Source organism: Scyliorhinus torazame, chromosome 9, assembly GCF_047496885.1.
Source record: "Scyliorhinus torazame isolate Kashiwa2021f chromosome 9, sScyTor2.1, whole genome shotgun sequence".
Taxonomy (NCBI): domain Eukaryota; kingdom Metazoa; phylum Chordata; class Chondrichthyes; order Carcharhiniformes; family Scyliorhinidae; genus Scyliorhinus; species Scyliorhinus torazame.
In genome coordinates, this window is record NC_092715.1 from 124697467 (window position 1) to 124708718 (window position 11252).

The 11252-nt window shown below is 38.1% G+C and overlaps 1 protein-coding gene across 4 annotated transcripts in view; it reads left to right on the top strand.

The window, feature by feature from the left end:
- LOC140429465 (AP-3 complex subunit sigma-1) overlaps positions 1-10408 on the top strand; it is a 109947-nt gene extending 99539 nt beyond the window's left edge. For 2 of the 4 annotated variants that reach the window (XM_072516493.1, XM_072516492.1), the window contains 2 exons: positions 2789-2847; positions 8997-10408. In XM_072516493.1, the coding sequence (XP_072372594.1) occupies positions 2789-2824 (36 nt within the window). In that variant the 3' untranslated portion in view covers positions 2825-2847; positions 8997-10408. The remainder of the gene's footprint in view (positions 1-2788; positions 2848-8996) is intronic. The other 2 variants (XM_072516491.1, XM_072516490.1) reach the window with 1 other exon arrangement.
- Positions 10409-11252: the final 844 nt, after the last annotated feature.

An 11252-nucleotide genomic window follows, 5' to 3' on the forward strand; every position in this document is an offset into this window, starting at 1 on the left:
GTGACATTCTAATTTCTGTATAAATATCTCTTGAAAATTATTTTCTTTCTCTTGAGAGAGATTGGTGAAGAAGGAGTGACATTTGATTGAATTAAGGAGCTGCATGTTTATAACAATGCATTCATGTGGCAAGTTTATCACCAATGCAGCATCAAAACCACTTGGTACCAATGCTGAACTTGTAGAATAAATCAGTAACTAGGATGCAAGCCACCCTGAAGTGAAGCAGTATGAGGCTACCTCCTCCAGATCGGAGCCTGATGCCAAATTAAGACAGTATTTACAATGTAACAGCAGTGTTTGGGCAAAAATCAAATGCTTTACACTGAATCTAAAACAGGAGCATGAATGTTTCCTAAGAAAGGAGAAAGAAATTTACATTTCACCTTTCACATTCTCGGGTGATGCCAAACACTTAACAGGCAATTGCAGTACTGTCACTTCGACTTGTGGGCAATATGAAAATCAATATGCACACAGCCCAAGGACCATTAACAGCAATGAGATGAACGATCACTTGATCTGTCTTCAATATTGTTGATTAAGGGGTGCATATCGGCCTGACTTCAAGAAAAATCTATATCCTGTTCTGCAAAAACGTACTGTAACTTTACCTTTCACTTAAACCGAATTACATAGAAAGTACAAGAAGTGGAAAGAGTCCATGATGGTGTTTATTTGTAGTCCTAATTGCTGAACCTGCATTATACCTATATACTTAACGAACCTATTCTTAAATGTTGATGTAATCTCTGCTTCAATCACAAAATTCTTCAGAGATATAAGCCACTTCTGCTGTTAAAGTCAAGTTATAGTTACATGGTGGCCTGTTGGGCTCATACAAATTGCTCTCCTCTTCAGGAACCAGTTAATGTTGCAAAAATGGCCATGCTTGAATGGCCTGTTGTGACATTCTAATTTCTGTATAAATATCTCTTGAAAATTATTTTGTTTCTCTGAGAGAGATTGGTGAAAGAGGGAGTGACATTTGTTCAGAGATTGATTTGTCATCCACTCATTGCCAAAAAGGCTACAGAAAAATGCAGCGAAAGTGGAGTGGGGGGCATAGTGGGGAGGAAAATGGGAAAAGGAAATGACTGGAATAGAAAAATGAGCACATGTACTTGCCTAAAATGGCTGCATCCAACCAGCTATTTGGAAAAGTTACTTCCTAGAGGGCTCACGCAGGCTCCAACATAGCTTAAACTGCTAGCAGAAAGCCACCATTGCTCAGTGCCTTTTGGCCTCTATGCCCACTTGACAAAACTCTGCCTTTTTAATTGGTATGCTAGGGCTAACTATCAATTCTACTTGCTGTTTTCTCCAAGGATGCTTACAACCTTGTCCAGGATAATCTTGGGAAATAGTAACTGTAAACACCGATTCTCAGTTTTCGTTTGATGTTAAATTCAGTAACGTAATAACTTTAGTACTTTACAAATACATACTGGCCAAGTTGCTATAGTCAGTTTTAAGATGTGAAGCATCAAGATTCATGGGTGCAACCACTTTGCACAAGATCAACTGCCTTATCAATAATACAGGTGAGTGCTACATTTATAGGCTGTGTTCCTAAGACTGGAGGGGTGATCTAAAAGCAGCTTGAGAGTGATTCAAGAGTTCATTACAATAAGATTATTGACGCAAGTAATTTTGAGACAGATGTATGAAATTTACATTAAAAATATTTTTCTATTATAAATGCCTTAATAAAATGTTTTCTAAAAATATATATATATTTTTCCAACATGTACTTCCTGTTTTTAGGGCATACACATTAATACTTCCATTTGGTGATTAGATCATGGGGGTAGTTTTTCAAATTGACCAGAATACTCTGAAGTTTGTTCTGGCTGGAATCAGTTATTACTGTTCTTGCTGCCCATTGTGAAGTGCTTCTGCCATTTGTTACATGAACAAAGAAAATGCAGCAACTGAAGTGGTCTTTTTTTAGTGTTTATTTAAATATAGGTAATTGATTTGTGGTAGAAAATAGATGACTTTAAATTCTTGCGATATAGCCATTGAAGGGGAACAGGGGTGTGAAATGCTATCCTGAATTCTTTCTTGCTGGAATTTTAGTACTTGGATGTACTTATCTTCCCTCTCCAATCACTTATCCAACATTCTATAAATATGCCTATATGTTCCCCAGTAACTTGTTCTGCTACACTGTGCTGTAGCTGGGAGGTACTCTAAAGGTAATGTCTTGCAGTATATGGGCATGATAAAAATTGAACCAAGTTTCAGACTTATCAGTAAAATACAATACTCAGTGCTGAATGGAATTAAAAGATGGCCTGACCATTCCCTGATGATCGTCGGTAAATGTACTATACAGTCCAGGAAGATGCCAGGTTCAATCCCAGGTCTGTTATTAGCTGATCTCTAAATGAATCCTAAAATTGGTTTGGCATTTCTGGGCCGGTTAGAGAGAAAAAAAATAATATTTACCATTCCTGATTGCTATTCAGTGACCTTGATTGGGAAATATTCACAGAGATATCAGGGAGGATAATAAATTTATTCTGGGTTGATAGTCAACTGGCACTTGCTGGGCCACAATTTTTAAAAACACATTGCTTCTTGGATGAAGTACTGGGCAGTTGACACAATAGTCCTTCTTTGAGAAAAACAAATTTAAGATTGTGGTAGTAGAGCAGTTCATTCTCCACAATTCATAGATAACGGAAGATGCATTTTGTCCCCTGTCAGTGGTCTTGAAATTATTCTTCACTTCTCCAAAACTTATGACATTTCTAGCTATTTCCATTCTTCTCTCTTACAGACCTTTATTTTTCAGTCTCCCAGACAGGACAGATAGATACTGTTACTATAATCTCTCAGGTACTGCAGCCTTTAAATGGCCCCCATAATTCCTTTTCTTGTCGTTCGCAACAAGAAAGCAAAATGATGTCATCAGAGCAATGGGCCACTTGTGGGGTAACTATGGGAAGATAGCTTCATATGTCTCTTGGTAGGGACATTAAGGTTCAGATGCTAAATTCTTAAGATGATCTTAATTCTTCCTATAGGTTTCTCCTCATTTTGTTCTACTTGCAGACTTCATTTTGTTTTCTCTTTCTAATAATTGCATGCATACAATATAACCTGTTGTATCATCAGGCTAGCAACATGAATCTTTCTCGGCTGTCATGAGCTTCATCCATTCATAGGTGTCCCCTAAGAAAATTTAGACGGGATTGGAATAAATTGTAGTTGTCATTAACAATGATTTTTCACCCATATATAATTTGGATTAAAACAATTGAGGTGGCAAAATGCTGCATTATTTATTCCGATAAAAGGCTGTTTGTCTAAAGCCTGCTCGACATCTTTTCTGAATAATGATGATTTCCTGCTCGTAATTTTTATTTTCTTTCAAGCTGTGAAATTGCTTTGAATCCATCGGATTTGTTTAAACAGTTTTTCTTCAGTCAATTACGTCTTCAGTGAACTGTTACCTGTATTTTTATTGGAGTAATTTTATTCAATGTACTTAATTTTTAAAAAAAAATTCTATCATACATTTTATAATGTCACCTCTTCGTGTATTCCATAATGCTACCCTTTTTTGTGTGTTCTCTCTGCAATTATTTTAATTATTTTGCATTGATCTAGTTTAATTTGTGACATGCTGCTAATTCGTATAAAGACCATTTGATAATTATAATAAAGAAATTCCATCAACCCTATGTACTACCCATATAACTTTGAGCCTGACATTTTTCTAAATGATTTTTCAGTGTGAGCTGTGAGTAAAGCATTAGTTCTATGCAGCGCTTGTTCTGCCATTGGCTGAACTTTTATTACAAATGAATTTCTAGAGTGGTTAAAGCTGTTGGTGACTCTGTTGCTTGAACTCTGCATGAGCCTGCCTTGTGATAACTCTTTGTCCATTTAACATTTGGTGCACGACTTTAAAAAATTATTAGAATAAATGAATATGTCAAGCAGGGTATTTTATGGGAAAACCTTTTATGGTTCTTATGCATTGTGACAAGTTGCTCAAATGTGTCTTTTAAAAAATACCTTCAACTGGGGATCTAGGTTAGCTTTCAATTTATTTTTTGGTCAAACGGCAGGACTTCCTCCAAGGTGCATGTCGAACACTGTAACCGAGAAGAGTGTTCTGCGGGAAAGGCAGAAAATGCTGGAAATATGCAAACGTCTATCAGCATCTGATGTTCTGAATTCTGTCCTTTGTCATAAAATTCTGTCTGATGAATGCATGCATACCAAAAGGTGATGCTTGTATCTGCTAACCATATGTTCCAAGTGATTTCTGAACAGGAATAGGCCATTCAGCATTTCGAGTCTGCTCTGCCATTCACTGAGATCATGGCTGATCTGTGGCCTAACTCTATATACCTGCCTTTTCCCAATACCCCTTAATTATTTTGTTAAGTAAAGGTATTATCTATCTCGTATTTAAAATGAACAAATCTAACATCAATTGGCGTTTGTGGGAGAGTGTTCCAAACCCCAACCACCCTTTATATGTAGAAGAGCTTCCTAACGTCTCTCCTGAATGGTCTGGCCCTAATTTCTAGACTATGCCCTCTAGTTCTAGAATCTCCAACTAGTGGAAACCGTTTATCTATAATATCATGAAGAGTTTGATCAGATCACCCCCTAATCTTCTACGTTTTGGAGAAATTTGTATAATTTCTCCTCATAACTTAACCGCTGAAGTCCAGGTATCATTCTTAAACCTACATTGCACTCTCCGAGATCAAAATATCTTTCCCACGGTGTGGTGCCCAGATCTGCTCACAGTACTCCAAATGGGGTCCAACCAAGGTTTTTTTACATATGCAGCATAACTTCTGCATCCTTATACTCCAGTCCTCTAGATATAAAGGCCAGCATTCCATTAGCCTTCTTGGTTATTTTCTGCGCTTGTTCGTGGTACTTTAAAGATCTCTGTACCTGAATCCCCAGGTCTTTGGACATCCAAGCAATTTGGCTTCATACCATCAAGAAAGTACCCTGATTTTGCTCCAAAATGGATAAACTCATATTTGCTTACATTGAAATCCATCTACCACAGTTTTGCCTATTAACAGAGTCCATCAATATCCTTTGTAATTTTATGCTGTCATCTACACTTGTCTACAATGCCACCCAACTTTGTGTCTTCGGCAAATTTGGGTATATGATTTTCTATGTCATTATCCAAATTGTTAATGAATAATGTGAACAATTGAGGCCCTAACACAGGTCCCTGTGGATCACCACTTGTCACATACTGCCAATTTGCGTACATACCCATTATGGTCACATACTGCCAATTTGAGTATCTATCCATTATCTATACTTTCTGTCGCCTGCCAGTCAACCAATTTCCCAGCCATGTCAGTATTTTGCCCTCAATTCTTTGGCCTTCTACCTTAGTTGACAGTCTCTTATGTGGGACTTCTGGAAGTCCATATAAACAACATCTTCAGGCATTCCCATGTCCACTACCTTAGTCACCTCTTCAAAAAATTCAGTTAGGTTTGTCAGCCATGACCTACTTGTCATCAATCCATGCTGACTCTCCCTGATTAACTGAAAATTTTCAAGGTTTTCAGTTACCCTCCCCTTGATTATAGACTCCAACAATTTCCCCACTATAAATGTTAGGCTATGTTTTCCTCTTTGCTCTTCTTAAAAAGCGGAGGGACAAGATTAATTTTCCAATCCAAAAGGACGACTCCTGAATCTAGGGAACTCTGAAAGATTATAGTTAGGGCATCGACAATGTGCTGCCATACTTCTTTAAACATCCTCTGATGGAAATCATCAGGTCCTGGGAAACTTTAGTTCCATTAATGTCCTCATTATCTGTTTTACTTACTTTCATTTTATTTAGTCCCTGTCCCCGATCCACAATTAATTAATATGTCCTCAGGACGTCCGGCAAGCTATCCTCTTCTATTTTAAATACCGAGGCAAATTAATTATTCAACATGTCTGCTATTTCCCCATAGTCATTAACAATCTACTTTTATTGATTTTGCAAGTTTCCTTTCATAATCCCTTTTAGTAGCTCTTATAAGCTGTTTTGTAGCCCTTTGCTGATCTTTGTATCTGTCCCATTCGGTAGGATCTGTGTTGTTTTTTGTATTTTTTAATCCATTTCTATTAGTTTTATGCTGTCCCTTATTTGTCCATGGCTATTTTTTCTGTGAAGTGGAGCTTTTCCCTCTCTGGTAGATACTGGTTCTGAATTGATCCTTGGCACTTTTTAAACCAGGCAGTTCTATTTGACCTTCATTTTTAATCAGAATAACTTAGTTGATTCCATCAGTGGACAAAATGTTGTCATTTTAAATCCTGTCCAAAAATGGTTAGTCTTCTTAAGTAAAGTTGAAGTTTTACTTGAAGCTGTGATAAATAGAGGAAAGCAGAACAAAAGTGGTCATCATTGGGATGTGGTTGAAGACAGCACTGTGAAATCTTGCCTCCATTTGAGCAAAATAATGAATAGCCCAGGAATATTTTCTTTTGCATATATGGTGATGCCAGTTAGATATTTACTAGCAAAGTGAGTTTTGACCATCTTTAGTTGATAGATATTAAATTCACATTTATCTCTGATAAACCCATCGTAGGATTGCTTGGAAAAAATAAACCAATCACTTGCCGATTGTTGGAGCAGTATAAATTGGTGGAATTTTTATGGCGGTTCCATGATATCCCACTCAAAGATCAATGGAAACTTTGGAGAATTGGTAATTGCTGCCAAGGGTGACATTGACCTGTGCTTAAAAAAACACCACAAACATCTAATACCAGTAACATTTTCCTACTGGAGCAAAAAGGAGAAGTAGAATCCACACACACATACATACATACATACATACATACACACACATACACACATACATACATACACACACACATATACATACATACATACATACACACACATACATACACACACATACATACACACACATACATACACACACATACATACACACACACATACATACACACATACACACACATACATACATACACACACATACATACATACACACACATACATACATACACACACACACATACATACAAGACCTTGGTTTAATGTCTTGAAATTTTTAGGTTTTGAAAGTTGCTATATAAATGCAGGTGAGTTTTTGCTTTATACTTTTATATACTGATTTTTCTTTTCTATTTCCAGAATAGTCATTTATGATGAATTGACTAGTAACATATAGGTTCATGCAGCACAGGAATCCATTTCGCCCACCACGCCTACACCAGCTCTCGTAAACCGCTACCAGTTACTCCCACTCCCATCTCTTTCCACACAGCCCTCCAGCATTTCCTTGTTAGGTAGAGATTCTTTTTAGAGACCTTTCCATTTATCTAGATCTTGGTGTGCCAGGGACAATTTCAAAGTTTCCGGATAATACAAAACTTGAAAGTATTTACACTGTGAAGAGGACAGCATGGAATTTCAAAAGGACATAGACAGGTTGGTGGAGTGGGCAGATAGGTTGCAGATGAAGTTCAATATGGAGAAGTGTGAGGCGATTCATTTTGGTAGGAAGAACATGGGAGAGACAATATAAAGGGGTCCAATTCTAAAGGAGGTGCAGGAGCAGAGGGATCATAAGTATACATAAGTCTTTGAAGAGACAGGCAGGTAGAGGGAGCAGTTAATAAAGCATACAATATCCAAGGCTTTATTAATAGTGGCATATAGTACAAGAGCAAGCAGGCTATGCTGAACCTGTATAAGACACTAGTTGGACCTCAGTTGGAGAATTGTGTACAGTTCTGGGCGTTTCACTGTAGGAATGTTGTGAACCCTTTGGAGAGGGTGCATAAGAGGATTACTAGAATTATTCCAGGGATGAGAAACTTCAGTTATGAAAATAGATTGGAGAAGTTGGGACTGTTCTGGAGGAGTTGGGACTGTTCTCCTGGAGGGGAGAAGGTTAAGAGGAGATTTGATAGAAGTGTTCAAAATCATGATGGGACTGGACAGAGTAGGGAGAAACTGTTCCCCCTCGTAAAAGGATCGAGAACGAGAGGGCACAGATTTAAAGTGATTTGCAAAAGAAGCAAATGTGAAGTGAGAAAAACTTTCACACGAGTGGTTCGGGTCCAGAATGCACTACCTTGTGGTGAAGGTTCAGGTCCAGAATGCACTGCCTTGTGGTGAAGGCAAGTTCTATTGAGGCATTCAAAAGGTCATGAGATAATAATTTGAATAGAAACAATATGCAGGATTACCGGGAAAGGCAGGAGACTGGCACTAAGTAATGATGCTCCGTTGGAGAGCTGGTACAGACACAATGTGCTGAATGATCTCAGGAACAATTCTGTGATTTTGTGAATTGCTTCCACCAGCAAGCAATGTATTTCAAATCATAACAAACATAAAGGAATTTTTCATTATTTACAGATGGACACAATCATACTAATTTCATCATAGAGATCGAAAAGGTTTATAATAAAATGTTGCAGCTCTTTTAAGTAAGCACTCCCGTGTAATCAACTTTGCAATAATAAAACTGTGACAAAATCACGTAACAGCTTCTATTTTGTAGAAATGACCATACTAAGATATCCCATGGTTACACATAACACAATGCAAAATTGAAACTTTCAGTTCATTGTCAGAAATATTCTTGGGCTACTAAGTGAATTACATAGTTAAACTTGTGTTTGTTGCAGTAACGCAGTTAGTTTATTACATTTTGGGTAGTTCAGATGTCTGAGGCATGGTTTCAAGTCTGTCTGAAAAGAAATTATGAATTTAATTTGTTAAAAATGTTGAAGATCAATTCAGAAATTGGGAGAGGAACCATTTCCACTTTTTGTTCTTGACAGTAAAGGTATGTATAAAGGACACATTTGCAATTCTGAAAATTATGAATAATGGAATCTTTCAAGTTTTTTCATTGGCAGAATTGATTACTGAATTTGAATTGCGTTTGTGTACTCATCTACTAATTACCTTTCTTTTGAAATTTACACACTTTTTTATATAGGCTGGTCTAGCAGGAGCTCCAGCCAGAGCTGTATCAGCAGTAAAGAATATGAATCTGCCTGAAATGCCTCGAAATATTAACATCGGAGATATCAGCATTAAAGTGCCAAACCTGCCCTCATTTAAATAAAAAATATACTCAACTTCCAGTTTGGGCTAGTTTCAGAAAAGGTTTACCATGCAATTGTCTACCAAATAAAAATATCTAAATTGTATTGAAAAGTATGTTGGGAAATTTTATTCTGAATTGCACCAATGAAACAAGAACATTCATTTTGCTTGATTTGTTTTAAATCTGATCATTTTTCTTTGAAATGTCACATTTACAGCTACATTCCGGTGCTCTATGAAGTGACTTTTATTGTGTGCTGGCTGCTATTTACGATAACTTATTTAAGATGATGGTGACTTTGTACATTCTACGCTGTTAAACTATTCTTTGTATATCTGATGGATTCCATATAAACAGAAAAGCAAACACTGGCCTTTTTTGGGGGATATTTGTATTTATTTAGAGGTCTGTTGTATAGGAGCCAAATAAGCTTGTATGTTAAGTTTTTCAGTTGCAGTGTTTTGATGGCTTAAAAATAAGTTTTATCAGAACTTCAAATGTGCAGGTTATATCATCCTTTCCAGCCCAGCAATTGTTACAGAATCCAGCTTCAGCAAGCCAGTCAGTTACAATATTTTGCTGACAGTGTATTCATGATAACATTTATGTATGTTTGTAGTTAATGTCAACAGCCTTGGACAAGGTTAAGGCAGACATCATCATGAAGTTTGGCATTAGATTTTAAAACACAATGTAATCAGAACAAGTTTTTTTTTTTCCAAGTAATCTTTTGGCTTGCCTGGGATGGAAAGGATAAAAGTCATCTTAAGTATTAATAAACACTGGTTTATGACCGGTACGTGCACAGTTGATGTAGGTTTGACCCGTAGGCTGAGTTGTTTAATTTTTATAATGGAAATGTTAGTCCATTGAGCACAATGTTAACCCTATGCATTACTTGTACAAACATCGAACAATTGTGAAATATTCATTGTTTAGAAATAGAACATGTATTTATGATTTGCAGATTACTTGAAGTTAATGGCAAATATTTGCAAATGACTAGTAATCAGGTGAGAAAAAAATACTGAAAACTTACTGAACTGAAAGGGAATGATTTGAGGGATATTTGCATTGGTATCATTTGTAATGCCTAGTTATGGGGCTAAATACCACAGCTTGTAATGTTTTTCAGATCAACATATTTACAATCTCGAAAGAACATTCATTTTGTATTAAATTTAATTTCAGTACAATGTATGCTAAGTAGTGAGTTATTGATATTGTGCAGCAAAACAAAGTTGTAACTATCAAAATTTTTGTTTCATGATGAATAAAGTTGTAGTTATTTTTTGCCTTGATGGTTTGCAGTCTGAAGTTACTGGCATCAACCTTTGCACCACAAACTGAAATTTCTCTTCCGGGTTGCCTGGAATGCGATCCCCACATGGGATGGAGAATTGGGCATTGGGGGAAAATCGCAATGCTCTGGTTCCCCACTGACTATGTGAATGAGGTCCTTGAAGCACACTGGCAGGGTATGTAAATAAATATACCCGTAACCCTAACCCCTCCCCCGACCAGGAGGACGTTCGAACCTCCATCCTGCACCACATGCCGGTAACCATACCAGCCACCATTGCCGGGTGCCCTGGCCACAGATCACTGGCTACCCACCCCCCTGGGCTGCATGAGTCAGAATGTCTAACACTGTCGTCTCGTGTTCGGCCTCTTATCCCCCCCCTGGAGAAGGCCGCACGCAGCCACGGGGACCAGCAGCCCCTCACCGTGAAGAAGCAGGGGGTCCTGGACGTGGTCGGCAGCCCAGACTCCCAAAGACACTCACCTCGGTTGGGCACTTTAGTAAAGAGGCTCCTGAGACACTATCTGGTGCACACGGCACAGTTGACCCGGTGCAGCATTGGAGGTAGGATGGAGAATAAACAGTCCCATCCATAGTAGAGATGTAGTCACAGAACCAGGAACTACATGAGGGGTTGTCGACCAGCATCCAATACCTGACGGTGCAGTTGGGGGAGTCCAACCGCGTGCAGCAGCAGGAGGTGATGCCAACAATGTGAGCCACCCAGGCCAGCACCACACAAATGGCTTTCACGGTGGAGGCATTGGGGTGACATTTTCAGCTATGGATCAGCATCTCCAAGGCCTGGGGCATTCTGTGCAGGAGCTGGCCGAGTCCCAGGG